Source organism: Lepidochelys kempii, chromosome 1 (genome assembly GCF_965140285.1).
Source record: "Lepidochelys kempii isolate rLepKem1 chromosome 1, rLepKem1.hap1, whole genome shotgun sequence".
Taxonomy (NCBI): Eukaryota; Metazoa; Chordata; order Testudines; family Cheloniidae; genus Lepidochelys; species Lepidochelys kempii.
The window spans coordinates 266,099,514-266,118,490 of NC_136380.1; the positions used below are offsets into that span (position 1 = coordinate 266,099,514).

At 39.2% G+C, this 18,977-nt stretch overlaps 1 protein-coding gene across 6 annotated transcripts in view; it reads right to left on the reverse strand.

Annotated features, from left to right (window-relative positions):
- Nucleotides 1–18,977, reverse strand: part of ANO4 (anoctamin 4) — a 288,655-nt gene that overhangs the window by 203,499 nt on the left and 66,179 nt on the right. For all 6 annotated transcript variants that reach the window (XM_073327406.2, XM_073327405.2, XM_073327407.2 and 3 more), the window contains exon 2: nucleotides 12,948–13,154. In XM_073327406.2, coding sequence (XP_073183507.1) covers nucleotides 12,948–13,017 — 70 coding nt within the window. In that variant the 5' untranslated portion in view covers nucleotides 13,018–13,154. The remainder of the gene's footprint in view (nucleotides 1–12,947; nucleotides 13,155–18,977) is intronic.

The following is an 18,977-nucleotide window of genomic DNA, read 5'->3' on the forward strand; positions in this document are numbered from 1 at the left end:
CCATTACATCCTTTCCTCTTGTCTTGCTCTAAGCACAGTTTAACCAGACAGGTGAATCTGGCCCTGTGAACTTGATTCTCATTTACACTAAAGTCTTTTTCCGCCATTCTAGCAGTACAAAGGGGCATTAAAGTAGGCACAACTTAGATGGTCCTTAAAAGCTTGCCAGATTTACCTAAGCTAAGGTATTACTTCATTATGACCTTGATCCAGAAGAGCACTTAAGTGCTCTCCTGAATTGAGGCTTATGTGCAGTTTTCCATTGTACTGGTGCTTCCCTATATTTACTATTGGAAGAACCCTGAATGTTACCTATGAGGTTCTGTAACTGCAAATACTGAACACTCAGGCAATGTCTACACAACTAAATTGTCAACCTGAATTATGTCGGCATACAGCCACCGCAGTTATTAAATTGCTTGCGTGAGCACACTTGCTCCTTGTGTCAGCGGTGCATGTCCTCACCAGGAGCACTTGTATTGATTGTATTGTCAGTGTGGTGCATTGTGGGATGGCTCCTGAAAGCCAGTAGCAGTCGATGTAAGCAACGCAGTGTCTACACTGACACTGTGTCGACCTAATTACATCAACCATGACTCTCCACCACTTGGAAAAATGGTGTTAGTAAAATCGGCATAGAGAGGCACTGATGTCGGCAGGACCCAAATTTAAGTGAAGACACTTCCATGGCTAAGTCAATGCAAGGCAGCCTACGTCACCTAACCCAGTATTGTAAACCAGGCATCAGTTGTGCTTTATGTTTGGAGCAGTGAACAACTGCATTGCCCCAGGGATATAACTGGGAAACGTTCCGCTTCCTAGAGCTCCCTATTATGCAAGGGGAACACGCTTTCTACTACACTGCTTTACTGGGTGCAGCATACTCCCCCCATGCACTACTCACACTCCAGAGGCTGATGCAGGCAGGGAAGGTGTGCTCAGGGCCAAGGCAGTGCTCCCAGGGCAGTACAGAAAGCAGTCCTTGCCATTCCCTCATTCTAGGAAAAACAACTGTGCCTGATTCCCACAATGGGGAGAAAGGCTCAGTGTGTCCTCTTCTTTTGCATAAGGGCTAAAAATAATCTGGCCCTTGGTGTCTTAGACACCTGACATGTATGTGTAGCTGAGAGACAATAAGATCCACTATACTGTTCTTCATGTAACACCAACAAAAAGGAATCTCAGCTGTGATCCAAGAACCCTATTTCTGGCACAAAGAATGAATCAGAGGACAAAGTTTTTGGTCGTACTTGTACTATTCTTTTATCAACTGTCATATTGATTTTTTATGTATTTCTTGTGTGTTTCGTCTCTGGCCACCCAGGAGTGCTAGGAATTTTCTCTTGGCTCTGATATGCAATTACAATTATTGATTTATATCAGTTCCTTCCTCATTCAAAAAATAAAAAAAACCTCACAACTTTTCCTAAGAAAGGACACAGCTTAATTTTGAGACCAGACTGACCTGTGGGGCTTGCAGTTGGAAAATAAGTCTTTGTATTTCTCATAAATGGAGCAAACTTGATATGGAGATTGGTGGCACAATATAAAGAACCCAGGTGTATTACTGTCAGAGTCCCTTCCTAATCATAACTACACATCTAAAGAATGTAGGGCTATTTTGTTCAGTCTTTTGAAAGGCCATCTGCAAGAAGCTTTTTCTTTTTCTATTGTGTCTGACATGTAAGTTTTTGGTCTAAATGGATAAGTCTTGGCCTCTTTCAGGCAAGAACCATATTGCAAAGACGACACATTTATAAAACCAGCAGTACAGGAACAAAATGACTGAGTGTTCTAGCCCTGCCCTCTGTCTACTTGAATAATATACCAGCTTTGTAAATAACACAGTTCATTACTTGCTTAGAAACATTACAAATGTAATATCTATTTGTCACACTTTGCACTCCATATTCATCATAGTGGTATGATTATGACATAATTATGATGCATCTTGTACAAAATGTGCCATGTGAGGTGTTGTTTAGCAGGCTTCCTGTTTCTGATGTACTTAAAAAAAAATTTGCTATTACTTTTTGAGTCTTTGACTAGCTGTTCTTCAAATTCTTTTTTGGCCTTCCTAATTCCTAATTATATTTTACACTTCACTTGTAAAGGAGTTTATGCTCCTTCCTATTTTCCTCACTAGGATTCAACTTCCACTTTTTAAAAAATGCCTTTTTGACTCTCCCTGCTTCTTTTACTTTGTTGTTTAGCCACGGTGGCAGTTTTTTGGTTCCCTTACTATGTTTTTTTAATTTGGGGTATACATTTAAGTTGAGCTTCTATTATGGTCTTTAAAAAGTTTCCGTGCAGCTTGCAGGGGTTTCACTTTTGGCACTGTACCTTTTAATGTTTGTGTAACTAACTTCTTCAGTTTTGTGTAGTCCCCCTTTCTCAAATTAAATGCTACAGTGTTGGGCTGCTGTTGTGTTTTCCCCGCCACAGGGATTTTAGATTTAATTATATTATGGTCACTATTACCAAATAGTCCAGCTATATTCACCTCTTGGACCAGATCCTGTGCTCCACTTAGGACTAAATCAAGAAATTGTCTCTCCTCTTGTGGGTTCCAGGACTAGCTGCTCCAAGAAGTAGTCATTTAAGGTGTCAAGAAACTTTATCTCTGCATCCCGTCCTGAGGTGACATGTGCCCAGTCAATATGGGAATAGCTGAAATCCCCCATTATTATTGAGTTTTTTATTTTTATAGCCTCTCTAATCTCCCTGAGCATTTCACAGTCACTATCACCATCCTGGTCAGGTGGTCGGTAATAGATCCCTACTGCTATATTCTTATTATTAGAGCATGGAATTACTATCCATAGAGATTCTATGATACAGTTTGGTTCATTTAAGATTTTTACTTCATTTGATTCTACACTTTCTTTCACATATAGTCCCACTCCCCCACCAGCTTGACCTGTTCTAGCCTTCCAATATATTTTGTACCCTGGTATTACTGTGTCCCATTGATTATCCTCATTCAACCAAGTTTCTGTAATGCCTGTTATATCAACATCCTCATTTAATACGAGGCACTCTAGTTTACCCATCTTTTTATTTAGACTTCTAGCATTTGTATTTAAGCACTTTAAAAACTTGTCACTTTTTAGGTGTCTGCCATTACTTGATTACATTACATTTTTCATTTGACTGTTTCTCATCAGATCCTACCGGTATTTTATCATCTTCCATCCTCTCCTCCTTACTAGGACATAGAGAATCTCCATTAATAGATCCTCCCCTAAGGGATGTCTCTGTCTAAACAATGTGCTCCACCTCACCTGTCAGCTTTCCCCCAGTCCTTTGTTTAAAACTGTTCTATGACCTTTTTAATTTTAAGTGCCCTTTAATTTTAATGATTATACTACGTAACTAAGTGCATCAGTGAAAGAAGGGTCATCTCACAGCACAAAATAGGAGACTGATCACTAGTGAAGAAACATATGCTTTTGAAAAGATAAAGGTTTTAAAATATAGGTCTCTCAGGGGAGGAAAGACTGATGTTGCATTCACAGTCAAACTCTTTTGAAGCCATAAACTAAGAAATATGATCATACCTCTTCTTTTGATTTCAGTTCTTCTCACTGGCTACTGTTCACAATGGTCCAGTCATGTCCAACATTTACTTTTACTATTGTAATATTTATTTATTTATTCCTATGCTGGTAATGCTTGGAGTCCCCAGTCAGTGCCAAGCATTGTACAAAACCACAAAGATAGGCATGGTCCCTGCCCCAAACAGCTTACAATCTAAAAAGCACAAGAGAGAGCCCATTTACAAGCACCGTCTTTTATTACTGGATTGCCTGAATATCAATTGTCCACAAATTGTTCTCCTAATCCTTAGTGAGAATTGTTTACGAGTTTAATACAGCACAGGAATTTTTAAAGAACTAGACCTCTCCCTCACACAGTAATAGTAGCTGTGAACCAAACAACAACAGTATAGATAGATATTGGAGTGGGCTGGATGACTGAGTGCCCTGGCAACAGATCTGGAGCTTTCCACCTCAAAATGGCTAGTGACTAGAAGTAATCACAGTCTCTGCCCAGTTCTTAGTTGACAGGCATCCAAATTGCAACTGACATTAACTGCTCCCCTTGCTGGCAGTGAATAAGGAATGAATGGGCTGGGAGTCTGAACTATCTCTTTATCCAGAGAGGTAATATCGTCTTTCCAGCTCAGAGTTGGTACATATTGGCAGGGTGGTGCATAAAACATGCACTGTTCTGTATCTTTACTGTAGATAAAGAGAAGATTTCAGGCTCCAAAGCTTTCACTTCAGCATCTTTCAGGAAAACTTAGCTCCTTGATGGTATAACATTTTTATTTGTGAAATTATTTGTCACTGTAATATGCAAGTTAGTTTCAGAAACAGGGTAGAAAGAAATGTTCAAGTTTCTATACCACTTCTCCTCATCACAAACAAAGAAATTCTGGATATACCCTGCACAAATGTATTTAAAAAAATAAGGCTCTAGTACAGTTGGGTAAATGTAAAAATATTTCGATGAATACTAATTTGAACGTTGAGATGAATTTGTTTCAGCTGTGCCCTTTGTACAAGTTGCTCCCTGGGATTATTTGAGTGATAGGGTTTTACCAGCAGAAACATTAATAAAAAAACAAATTTTGAATTCATAGATGCTTGACTTTGCACCAGAAGCACTCCTCCCAACAGTAACAAAAATAGCATTGGTTTCCAACCAATCACCTCTAAGCAATACAGCTTGAATACTGAATATTCATAACACATTTGAATAATCGATAAATCTGAGGAAATCACAACCTGTCTATGGCCATTCTGTGAACAGAAAAAGAGATGAGGTTTGTTTAACATATTGTAAACTATGTAATACTTGCTCAGCTCTGAATTCCATCAAGGTGGTCACAGCTAGAGACTTTGAAATTGAGCTGATAAAGTACAGTACCTTTTTTTAACTTTAGTTTCTGGACTCCCACAGTCGCAAAAATTGCACATTTTCAGAGCCTCTGAAATTAATGGTTCTACTATATAATACCACTACATTCCCACCCCTGCTTTTTATTTCATACCCTGTGATTAAGTAAACTAATAAACGTGAACCATTTCACTGAACCATATAAATCAAAAACAGCTTAAAAAAAGCAGGAAAAGCATGACAACTGCAACATGCATCTCCTTTCAGCTTCTCTAAACGTTGCTTCTACAATTTATGATATCTGGCAAGAACTTTACAAAAAAGATCCTGTGAATTCTAACAAGTATGCTAGACGTCTATTTGAATGCAAGGAACTAGTGATTTCAGTAAGTGTGTCACTGTATTTGGATATAAAGCTTATTTAAATATTATCATAGAATCATAGGACTGGAAGGGACCTCGAGAGGTCATCTAGTCCAGTCCCCTGCACTCATGGCAGGATTAAGTATAATCTAGGCCATCCCCTGACAGGTGTTTGTCTAACCTGCTCTTAAAAATCTCCAGTGATAGAGATTCCACCACCTCCCTAGGCAATTTATTCCAGTGCTTAACTATCCTGACAGGAAGTTTTTTCCTAATGTCCAACCTAAAACTCCCTTGCCGCAATTTAAGCCCATTGCTTCTTCTCCTCTCCTCAGAGGTTAACGAGAACAATTTTTTATCCTCCTCCTTGTAGCAACCTTTTATGTACTTGAAAACTTATGTCCTCCCTCAGTCTTTTCTTCTCCAAACTAAACAAACCCATTTTTTTCTAATCTTTCCTCGTAGGTCATGTTTTCTAGGCCTTTAATCATTTTTGTTGCTCTTCTCTGGACTTTCTCCAATTTGTCGACATCTTTCGTAAAATGTGGCACCCAGAACTGGACACAATACTCCAGTTGAGGCTGTATCAACGTGGAGCAGAGCGGAAGAATTACTTCTCGTGTCTTACTTACAACACTCCTGCTAATAAATTCCAGAATGATGTTTGCTTTTTTTGCAACAGTATAAACTGTTGACTCATTTACCTTGTGATCCACTATGACCCCCAGACTCCTTTCTGCAGTACTCTTTCCTGGGCAGTCATTTCCCATTTCGTAAGTATGCAACTGATTGTTTCTTCCTAACTTTGCATTTGTCCTTATTTAATTTCATCCTATTTACTTCAGACCATTTCTCCAGTCTGTCCAGATCATTCTGAATTTATACATGGGTGTACCCATACTACCTATTTGGAATATCAAATAAATTCCAATTCACAATTTAACTTTTCTTTGGGTTTGTGAGGGTTTTCTTATTTTTAAATAATGAATAGGACACTAAGCAAAAAGTGTACAGAACATTCTTAGAATCTGTTGGACTAAGGGCTTCTTAGCTATTTACTGGACTTTTATGTACATCCTCAATAAAATAAGTTTTCAACAGGCAAATACAGTACCCATTGAATATGTCACATTAACAGATTGGAAACTGAAGTCCTATTTATTCCTTGACCAGACAAGGGTACAGCAGTGTGAGCTTTCCCTTTTGCCAAACAATTGCCTTAACCCTGACTTAGAGGGACCACCATGGAATACAAAGACAATTTAAGTTCTAGGCCTGTTCAGCCCACAACCCTACTGCTGCGACAGCCAAAGGGGTACTGCTTACCACCACTGGGAAAAGTTTTCTCCATGTAATATGGATATGGCAACTAGAAACCAGACTGAGACAATCAGCTCTTTTAACAAATTGCTTTTCTTTGCTAGAAAAACTAGCTGATTTTCCATCTCATGGCAGACAGGTCAGCCACTCCCGCAGTCCCATCGTTACCTTGGAACAATTCATCATCCAACAACTTTCATCTTTGGCACACTAATTTCCCAGACTGGAATTCTTTATGTAGCATAAGTGGAGTCCTATTGCATATTAGTCTGAATAGAATAGGAGCAATGAAATGTGAATATGGATCTTTGTATGTGAACCTACAGAAGCTCCCCACACTGCAACTTCTTTGTTTTTGCTGCCTAAAGATAGGATAACTCAAACAGCATAATTTAGAATTTTTCAGAATTTTGAAGTTTGTGTTCCAGGAGAAAGGGAGAGAAATTTCTCTTTTAAATGCTGTCTTTTTCAAAGGCTCTCTTATAGGTCTTGATGTTTTACAAAATGTTTAGAGATACAACATCTGATTCAGGAAAAGGAACAAGCCTGAACAAAAACTCATCTCCCATATTTCCCCAACTCTCTCATTTTCAAGTGTCTCTACACTTCTGAATTCCATCCAGGAGTGCAAATGGAAATGCAGTAACACTAAAAGAAATACTGTGCTTTTACTGTCATCCTTTTGGACTGATCAAACCCCACCCCCAAGAAATACTGCAAATCTCACAAAGAAGATATTTCCAGTTCTGTTTTGTGGATGCACATAATTGCAGTAATGTTGGATTCATTGCCCCAACTGAATCACACGATTTTAGGTTCATTCATCACTAAAAATAACCTTTGATTCCCAGCAATATTTTCTGATACTAATATAAAAATGAGGTAACTCCCATTCTGATCAGAAGAATTAACATCTACTGAAACATCCACAGTTCTATATCTCCCAGAGTCATAAGGTCCTCACATTTTTCTAAATCTGTTTTGTCCATCTCCTATATTCGATTTAAGTAGGGTAAGAACTGATGAGTTCATCAATATTATTTCTTAAAAATATGACTTCCTGATCCTTGCTCATTATATTGCTCTCAAAACAGCACCTTGAGGAAATCTGAGCGAAATTCACCACTGTGAGGAGACCCCAGTACAAGGTTTATATGCTATTTAAATCCCCGTCTCTCTTCTGAGGGCTTGCATGGAACTGAAGCGTCTTGCATTGACTCTCTCCATAAAGGTGAATTTCACCCTACATTTCTACAAAATCACAAAACTGTTACTTCAGCACATTTGTGCAGGGGGCCAGCACAAGGCATATGTACCACTTTGTTTCCATTTAAGCCCTCTACACAGGGATAGGCACTTAAATGAGAATGAGAGCAAGACAATGAAGAAGCATCAGAAAGTCGTCTGATTTCCAGTTCCGCAAATAATCTGTTATTTAAGCAATGCTCTTTTTCTTTAAGATTCACATTACACACTAAAACAAAACAAAACAAAAACCCCTTGCAACTAGCAACACCTAAAAATAGAGACAGAAGAAGTGCATAGTTGATGACTAACATAATGCTAGAGCCATAAGGAAAATTCACTGTTCTTTAAAAGGTTCTATATTCCGCTAGATAGTTGAAAGGAAATGAGAGTGTTAAATAATGGAAATATAATTCAAAGTAGAATAGTAATAATAATGTTTAGAATTTACCTAGCATTTTGTATAACTATCAAGACACTTTACAAATGTGCATAAGCATTATTGTCCTTATTTTGCATATGGAGAAAGAGAAGTATAGCGTGGTTTGCCCAAGATCACATAGAAAACCAACAGCACTGTTGAGAAGAGACCCCTAGGGGCAGATCTGTAATTATGGCAATTTATGCCAGCTGAGGATCTGCCCCCCTGTGTTTTGACTCATAAGCCAATGCCTCATCAACCACAACACAACACTTCCCAGGACTGAGAAGTACTTTACCACAGACTAAGGATGGTGGTTTGGTTCTGCCAGAAATCAGAACCCCCAGCCCATCCCAGATCCAGTGTAGGAATGAAGATTTAGATCAGTATAAATGCTCATATCATTATGATCTAGGGGGAAGGACACGCCCTTTTTAGTCTTTGTTTCCTCTTCTAGACAGAAAGTTTGCTTCTTGACCTCACATGAAGGCATGCAGTGACATCAGAAGTCATGACTAAGTTTGTATATAGTACTTGGTGACAGGGCTAATCCATTGCTGTTGCTCTTTCCCTCTGTGCTCAGTCTGTACAGAACTACACTCTGAGTTTGTCTACACATACCAACTGCCCCAGTTTAAATAAAGGTGTGATGTTTGCACCAATTTAAACTGGAGGAACATGACCTCCCTCCTTTAGTTAAACGACTAAAACTTTTTGCGTAGCCGCCCAAAAACAACATGGGGAATAGCTGTGGAAGCTGAGCTGAAAAACCTGGGGCACCGCTGCGGAACCACTGAAAGACTTGCCAGAAACAGACAGGAGTGGAGGAGCTTTGTCACTGCCCTAAAAGCCAGAGGCGTAATAGGAGCAAAATGATGATGAAGTCTCTCAGTATTAACACGTGGAGAGAGCAAGTACAGCAGAAAAGCCAACTAACAGTGAACCCCACAATGGTCCCCAGTGTCACATCATGTCTCCACAAGTGATCAAGAAGAAGCAGAAGCAGAATGTGAGACGAGGAGACCTCAAGGATAGCCACATAGACGGGAAGGAAATTTTATGAAGAGAACATCTGAGCTGATAGAAATGTAATTTTTAAACTATATGAAAGAAGTTACTGGCGAGAGTTTAGGTTTAAGGGCAATTACTAAAATAGCAGATTCACTGCCACCCTCCACAGCAAGACTGCCTCTCTATTTCTTATTCAGCACTGAGTTGAAAAGTTGCTGGTAGGTTAATAGTTGTTGCAGTAACTCTATTCAGCCTCACCCTGGAGAAAGGGCTTTTTACAAAGCAAGGCATACTACAGAAAACTCCCTGCTATATTGCCACTTCAGTGGTGCGGGCAACACGTAGAGCAACAGTATAAACTATCTATCGTGGACTCGTGGGGTGGGGGAGGAGGGTCAAAACCTAGTAGCTAGGGCCAGAGTCAAGATCCAGAAGTCTGAGCCAAGGCTCAGAGATGGAGTTAGGAACCAGGCAGAGGAGCAGGACTGGAACAAGCCTAGGAAGATGGCACAATCACAACTGCATGCATAAGTGTTGAGCAGCCTGTGGCCAGGTGCTACTGTTGTGCTTAAAAACAGTCCCGGCAATGCTGCTCAGCCAATCAGGTGATCTGGCCAATTAGAGGTTTCAGCTGTCCTTAGCTAGCTGATTCCAGGCCCAGCTGCAGGCCCTCATTCCTGACACCATCAGATTGCAGCTGCAGTACTATCCACTAGTAAATAAAATTGTGTGTATGGGGAGGGGAGAGGACAACCTAAAAAAGAAGTGCTGTTTGATAAGGCAGCCACTGGATGACATATAGAAATCTCTCATTGTCCTCATTACAACTTAGGTTACTTTCAGCCTTAGTCAAAATAAATAAGTGAAAATAATTATTGATAAATCATTAAATGGTACCATTCTGGGCAGGAAGAAAAAGGACAAAGATAAGCATCTTTGTGTGTAGAAAACAGTAGCAGGACACTGTCAGAGGAAGAAAACCAAATTCCTTTTTGATCTAGCACTTTAGAAAAGAGTCCGATTTTTACCTCAGCTCTGATTTCTCTGATTAATGAAAATTAGAACCACTGTTTCAAGTTCTCCTAGCCCTATTCTAGATTTCCAATTTAATCAGAATCTCTTCATGTTCTGAATATTTGTTACTTGAGCAAGAGAAAATTCAGGCTGAATATAAAGTAAACTTCCCTAATTGTGAGATCTATTAGGGAAGTTTACTTTATATTCAGCCTGAATTGACTGGGTGAATATTACCTCTGAGCGGAGCAAGAAACTCAACTGCTTGAGCTATTTAAAATTAGACTGAAGAAATTATTCAAGAATATAATGTAGGCAACAGCCCTGCAATGGCAGGGGGATGATCTGAGAACAAAATACTTTAAAGTCCTATTCTTTGATAACTTCTATGATTCTCTCATTAATAAGAGTGAGAACCTTTTCAATTCTCCACCACCACCCCATTTCTGTCCTATGTCTTTGAATAAAGTGATTTTTTAAAAAAAAACAAACAAACAGTGTTTAAGTAGGTATTTATAGAACTAAAGACAGCAACAGTTAATTTGTCATTCAATATGAATTAATAAAATATGCTTAAAATTTAAATTAATCTTCTCTCTCAGAGGGAATATTTATTACTGAAGATATTCCAGCACAGTATTTCTTAGAAGTAAGTTGCATGTATGCGGGATTTTTGTTATTTAACTTCAAAAGGGAAACAAATTCTGATTTCTGATATAGAATCACATTTAAGGCCCTACATCACAACATTGTTTTACTGCAATACCGAATGAAGTATGATATTTCAAGATATCTATGACGAGAGATGTAATTACAAAACAATTTACTAATATTGGCCCATTGACTGCAGTAGGAGTTAACTTCAAATTAAGTTTAGGGCACCCAAGCATCAAATGGGATCAGGTCCCTCTATTGGGTTGTCCCACACAGGCTGCTAATTCTTTTATAAAAACAACATATTCACCATAAATAGAGATGAACTAATCCTACATAATTTTATAGGAAGCTAATGTCTGCAAAAAAAAAGTCATCCAAAAACCATTCTGACACCTACTAATAGCTCCAATTCAGGAAAGCATGTGGGGACATGTTTAAATCCATCCCATCAGGAATACTTTCCTAAATCGGAGTCAATATTTGTTTATTTTGTTCTGTATGTATTATTTAGTATTAAACCATAAACCATATTCATGACTGAATATAAAGATAACCTACATCTCTACAAAAATGAATATTGTTACTGTAACATGATGTACATGTTCGCAATAATTATGTAAACACTTGTATTTCACAAAACATGATTTTACATTTTTAAAATGCTGTCAGTTGACATTATACTGCAGGTGGAGGTCATGAAGTTCTGTCATACCGATGACAACATTGTTTCAATAGTAACTAATGTGCTTCAAAGGAGAGAAAAAAACAAGCTAAAAATAAAAGGACTAAGAAATGGACAAAGTAATTGGCATCAGTAAAATATGTGATGGTGTGGGATGCTATAACATTGTAATTAGCACATGTTTAGTAAGATATGCATAACTTGTGCTGTTGTGAATAATATGGTCACCCAAAATTCAAGTCAATACAAATTGTATAGCAGCTGACAACACATATTTTGCATTTAACGCCACTGTAATTTTTAAAATAATTAATGTACTGCATTTACTAAATAATCTGCAAGATCGTGTAAATACAGCACGCAAAGATTTACATGTGGAACTCCCTTATTTCCCACATAAATCCCCACTCATTGAGACAATAGATCCCATTTATTTACATGGGGGCAGTGATGACCTTTTTAAGTGCAGCAAACTGAAAGTTCCGTGAGACCCTGCACTGTGTAAACCACAAAATCCAACCACATTATTTCACAGCCCTAATCTTAAATTCATTCAGATCTGAAGTTTTATTTGCATTGCATTGCAAAAGTATGTTTGAACATGGCATCTCCACGTGTATTCCTTTGGAATAAGTAAAAAAAAAACCAAACTTTAGAAGTAGCTCTGGAAATTTGCTTAACAATTAGTGTATTCAAGTTTCCACTAGGATTTTATGGTGCCCGGGAGACTCTGTCCTCATAAAAAAAGGTTAATTTTACTATACAGTTAATCCATACTACAAATTACTCCTTCAGTCTTACAGATTTTTCCAGCCTAGCACAGGAATCAAACCATAGTCTGCACTCTGATTTATGACATGCTGTGATCTTCAAATCAAGAAATCAGATTGTTGAGTTACACAGTGATGCATACAGAATTCAGAGGGTTGAATCTAGCCCATTGTTTATTAAGTTAATCAAATATAAAATGCACCCATATTCTACAAAAAAAGTTCAAAGCGCTGTAAGTGGCAGTGTTTGGACATTACTGTGGGATATTGTAATTGGGTTTTTTTGTTTGTTTGTTTTTTAAAAAAAGGACACTTGATTTGTTATTTCCCATTCCCCATAAATCAGCCAGCTGTCCTAACTCTTGCTTTGTCTGACAGAACTCACAACTTTTGTGAACAAGCATACCAAACATAGGCAGAATGACCATCCATCTATTGACCCTTCGATCAATCTATTGATTCCCATGCAAGCATGATCTGAAAGTATGAATACAAAGATTCATAGCATATGCCCATCTGTAAACCAAACTGAAAAGTGTTGTCAAGCCGTATTTGTTACCTGCATGGTGGATTTTTGTTTTTCCTTTAGTAACTGCTGGTATATTAGATCCAGAAGATGAGGCTTCCATTTTTATTGACCTTCTGACTTGTGGGAGTGAAGAATGCCTAACCACAGGTAGATGCTGTGATAGCGGATGGCTTCCTGCCCTTCTCCTCTGATAGATTTGCACACGCTTTTCAGCCCCATGAATAGATAAACTTATACCTGATGGGAATGAGAAATAGCACTGTTAGATGCAGGAGACCAGCTCAGAATCACTAAAATATATCAATCGGCACAGTTTAAAATGGAGCGGTAACAGCCCTCTTGGGAAAAGTACAAAGGCATGAATTTTGTATTAAAATGAAAAATGTTAACCTCTTTACTCTTGCTGTGCAGGTGACAACAGGGCCAGCACAATAATGGGTATTTAAATTAATACACAGTCCCAGTCTAATGAGTTACTGCCCTGCAGGAGGAATTAACTGGAGTTCCTACAAAAGGGCACACACCTCATGAAGGGCAGTAGCAATAGGTTAATCATCACGGAGTTTATTTGATAACACTCCACTCCTGACTAGAATTGCAGATAGGTAAACATTTTTCTTTAGAAAAATGCACATATCTTGTCAAATTTCATCAGAGGTTTAAAAAAAAAACAAAAAAACCCCCAAAAAAACGAAGAGTCATTTCGACCACTGACTATTTTTGGAGGAAAATTTTTTGATTTTGGTGGAAAAGAGTAATGATACAACAAACACAAGCTTGAATCTGCAAAATGATTCTGCTTTTTCATACAAAACCTTGATACTATCTTGATTTTTTCTGGTGTTCATTGCAAATTATTTTGCACAACTCTTTTCCCCAAATTCTATGGATCTGATGTAGCTGACAAGTGCACAGAAAGTGCTGCTCACGGTAAAAATCACCACAACTGCCCCAACAGAAAAAAAGGCAGCTTGAATTTCCAATACATACAATGCACTGTACATTCTTAGGGAAAGATGCCACTTTATAGGTGTAAAGCCAGATTCTGATCTCATATCTTGTTTACACTGCTATAACTGCGCTGCTTTCAACCGAATTACTCCTGATTTATGCTTGTGTAAGGGAGAGCAGAATCAAACCTTTAGATCAGATATCTATTGGGCAACAAAAGTGATTAATGAAAATATTGCTCCATGTTTAAGGAAAACTAAAACTTGGGGGTAAGCCTTGCTCCCTTCATTACACTAACATTTCTATTGATTATATTGTAGGACTGCTTGTGAGAGAAAGAAGAAGAAGCTTTGGGGCATCTCTTGTATTAGAAGTTGCTCATGAGAGGGGTACCTGAAGAGGATGGAAAAGGGGGTTGGGAGGGAGGGAGAGAACAGAATTGGAGAGAATATCCCAGTTCTATCGTGCACAGGACACAGTGATCTGAAGTTATCTGGGCCCATGCATGATAGAAGTGGGATAGATGATACAAGAAACATGGAGAAGCATCTGGTCTGGTGCGTTGCCCTGGCTCACCCTCAAAAGGTATGCTTAGGACCAGGGGACTGCCTCGCTAAACCCTGGCCTTGATTGGAAGGGGGCTAAGGTGACTTTCACCTATGGTTCCTGCCCTGCTTCCTGCTGTAATCCTGCCTGGATTGTGCAGGATAGAAGCGCAGAAGAAGCTGGGGTTTAAAAAATTTTCTCTGTGGGGCTGGTGTATGTAGCCCCAGGAACTTGAGTGGTGCCAAAACGTCCACCATAGGATCAGCTGTCCCAGTCACCTGCTCCACCTGAAGACCCAGGTTCTGGGCCACTCTCCTTAGTAGCTCCTGGAGCTCTGTTGTCCACAGGAATCGGTGATATTGATGTCCCTGCTCCCACTTCATATGGGGAAGACGAAGATGATGCCCCGTCCCTCCGGCTCACAGGGGTCACCCTGTGCTGATGATCTCGTACTCTGTGCTGGGGCAGCACTAGCCCCGATCTCAGGGCTGGCTTTGGTGCCAGCTTTGGTGTCACGAGGTGGTTCCTGAGCCATGGAAGACTGTGGGGGAGCCTGTCCTTCTGAGGTGACTGACAGCGACCTTCCTGAGTACGACCCCCGGGTCTGATGATACACCCACGGGGTCCAAAAGGGCCATTGCGTGGGCATCTGTCACTGCACTGGCCAAGACAATATGGGGACCGTGTGCCCCGCCTCCTGTCTTGAACGGTGCAGCTCCAATCAGAGCCGGCATCGTTTAGAGGTGTTCAACTCCATGTCCCAGTCCGATGATGGCAACTCCAAGGGGGTGAGTGTCAGACAATGTGGGGCAGACAATGATTATTGAATGACAATGGACACTGCAATTCAAAAAGTTAAAGCTTTATCACCATTAAAACACAAGTTGTCAACATCACGTCAAAATATACAAAAGTAAATATCCTTACATCAAACTCTAATGAGTTCTCAAGCAGCATTTTTCTTACTTTGCCTATCTGTAGATTTTGGTTATTATTGATGGACATATTTCCCCATGCTAATTTTTCCCCTACTGTTACTCATGCCTTCTTGTCAACTATTGGAAATGGGCCATCCTGATTATCACTACAAAAGTTTTTTTTCCCCTCCTGCTGCTAATAGCCCACCTTAATTGATTAGTCTCATTACAGTTGTATGGCAACACGCATTTTTTCATGTTCTCTGTGTGTATATATATCTTCCTACTGTATTTTCCACTGCATGCATCCGATGAAGTGGATTTTAGCCCACGAAAGCTTATGACCGAATAAATTTGTTAGTCTCTAAGGTGCACAAGTACTCCTCGTTCTTTTTGCTGATACAGACTAACACGGCTGCCACTCTGAAACATATTTTTGTTGGTTTGCATGCACAGGGAAAACAACGTTTTACCAAATTTTACGAATAAAAATCTAATCCTTCCAAGCCTATCTATAGCAGTGACTCAGCTTTGCAAACTGTTTGTGCAGTCCAGGCATCAATATAATACACCCAGAAGAGTCAGAGCAAGTAGTCAAGAAGAAGAAGATCTTGTAAAGAGGAAGCCAGAAAGGAGGAGCTTGCTGTAGTCAAGGCACAAGGATGAATGAGGGTTTTGGCAGAGAAAAATGGGATCGTTTAAATATGTCACATAAATGTGTAAATCACCCATCTGGTTGCTATTGATTTCTAAATGCAAGAAAGTAAAAAGTGGATTGGTTCATTTAGGGGCCAGATTCTCAGCTGGTGGAAACTGCCACGCTTCCATTAGTCAATGGTGCTATACTCATGGCATCACTGTTTCTCAAACTGTGAAGCTAACCTCCATAGGGAAAAGGCCAATGAGATGAATGTTTTTCATGCTAAATCATTCTCACTTCTGATTCAGCAGAGAGAGCAACTAGAATGGTCTATGCACTGTTCTGCTTGCTAGGGAATCTGGGTGGAAATGGCTGAACAAAAGAAAAAAATTAACCTGCTGCCTCCCTCCACATCCCTGAAAACACTACCTAAAGGCAGCTCTCTTTTTTCACCCCACACCTTACCATGAGAACACAAATGTCTGGCGAGGCCTGGCTAGTTTTTTCCAGATCTTAGGGAGAGGAGTGTTACAACAACATTTGAGAAACCCTGCATTAAATTAAATCATTGCTGAGTGAGCTATAGGCAGTATCTCTGTTCCAGTGACAGTGTCATGTAACTTCTAACTTGCCATTGGTAACGAGTAATAACAACATTGCACCTAACCCTAGATTACTCCCTGTTGTACTGAAAATGTGAGAACACTTAATATCAGATCAGTTGGGAGGGGGAAAATGTAACCGCATTGTACCCTTTTCTGGAACTGGACTGATCATGGAGTTAAAGCTGCAGTATCTGCCTAAGCATGGGAATGTACTGCTGAGATCCTAAAGATTTCAAGCATTTTTTTCTGCTACTGGGTTATTGTTGATTGCTGTGGATATATTGATTAACTGTTAAAGGGGGGGCTGCAGGAATGACTTTTTGCATGGTCTACGAGCTCCTACAGCAAGGCATATGTGCGTTTTTTAATGGCTGTGAGTATACATCTAAATAAATGAATGGTATTTTATTTATATGCATTTAAGGTGCATATATTTATATTCCTAGCTGTCCCTTGTAACAGCTCACTATGTTTACCTCTGTTATACACAAAAGGGAAATGGAAGATACAGTATGTTTATGCTGCTCCTTTTACTAGGCTATTAAGCAAAAAAGCCTCACAATTTGTGAGTAAAATATGTTCCCTTTCCATTCTCCCAGCAGGCTGCAATCAGTGTCATTTGTTACCATTTCAGATGACTGAGTTCTTATCAGGACTGTTTCCTTTTTTGATTTTGTTAATTGACTAGGATGTGGTGCTGGCAGCGGGGTGTTTTGTTTTGTTATTTACCATTTATTTTACTATGTTGTTGTAACTTGTACATTTAGTTTGGATTGCCTTTTAGTACTATTAGAACAATAAGTATTCTGAATCGTTATTCAAAAAATAGAGGGAGAAGTTCCTGTGTCTGCCAAAATGAAGGACCAGCACTAAGAATGACAACCTAGATACTGCAATCAGACGGCCCAGGCATACTCCTATAATCATGCTGAGTCCCTCTGAAATCAATAGGGCTCCAATGAATTGCTGAATGAGGCCCTATATCTCAGTCCTTTCCATACAGGGATAGCATGCGCCTAAAGTTTCCTATTTGTTTTGAGCAATGCCTACATTTGTCAAGTCATAATTTGCAGATTAGATCTGTGTATTTTAATTAATGTCTAGTATATTCTATGTTATTTATTGATTTGTAGCTATTCTGCAACAAATTATGCTATAATTCAGTGGCTCTCAGCCTTTCCAGACTACTGTACCCCTTTCAGGAGTCTGATTTGTCTTGTGAACCTTCAAGTTTCACCTCACTTAAAAACTACTTGCTTACAAAATCAGACATAAAAATACAAAAAAGTGTCGCAGCCACACTAGTACTGAAAAATCAATTGGAAGACAAATATTGTACTTAAATTTCAATGTATATAGTGCAATATAAACATGTCATTGTCTGTATGAAATTGTAGTTTGTACAGACTTCGCTAGTGTTTTTTATGTAGCTGGTTGTAACTTTATGTGCATGATGGTTTGCATCCCAGATCTGCTCTGATGGCAATTTGGAAAACTTTTTTAAATAGCACTATAGATTATCACAGATAGTAAGTGAACAGAAGAGAATAATAAAAAAAGAATCAGTAAAAATCACAACCCGTCAGTAGATAAATCTGAGAAGAAAGGGCTAAAGAAATGGTACTTGTTCTAGCTCTAATAATATATAGCAATAAAGTGGTTACAGATAGTTGCATTCTGAGCCACTATAATGGTTCTTTCAGCAAAGTAGGTGAGCTGATGCAGGAGCAGTAGTGTGTTTGGAAAGCAACAGAATAACAGAGTCCATTAACTGGGCACTTAAGTCTCATATAGCTGAAGGGCATCCCCATTAATGGAATAAGGGTTAAGGCAGATCCTCCCTGATGCAAGGTCCTTTGAAAAAGCTAGCTCTTCCCCTCAGCCTTGTGAATAGCTGGTGACAGACAATTGCAACTTCCCTCCTGGAAGAGCCGACTGCACCCTACTGTTAATGCTAGAATTATTAAGAGCTATGCTTTCAAAGGGCTGGTTTTAACTATATGACGCCTGTTAAACCCGAATGCGGGATTAGCCACATAACCTCCACTAACTGAAAATGTACCTCTTAAGCATGCTCTTATTTGCAGTTAAGCTATGAGAGGGTATTAATGCTTCACAAAAGCCACAGATACAACAAGCAAAGATCATTTTTGTATTTCCTGACTTCTGTAGGTTGAACTCTCAGCAATCAGCTGGTATCATTAGTGCATTCCATTTCTTTATTAAAAAGTGAGTGAAAATAAGAGGTTTGGGGGCAGAGATGTTTCTAGGGATTCCACAACAGTCGTTATATCCATCACCACGCAGAGAACCTGAGAGACACTCTCCTGCCGTGCAGAACTCCCGTGCCTGTGCTTGTGCACCAACAGCAACCCTCCATACATGTGCATCCTTTCAGCTA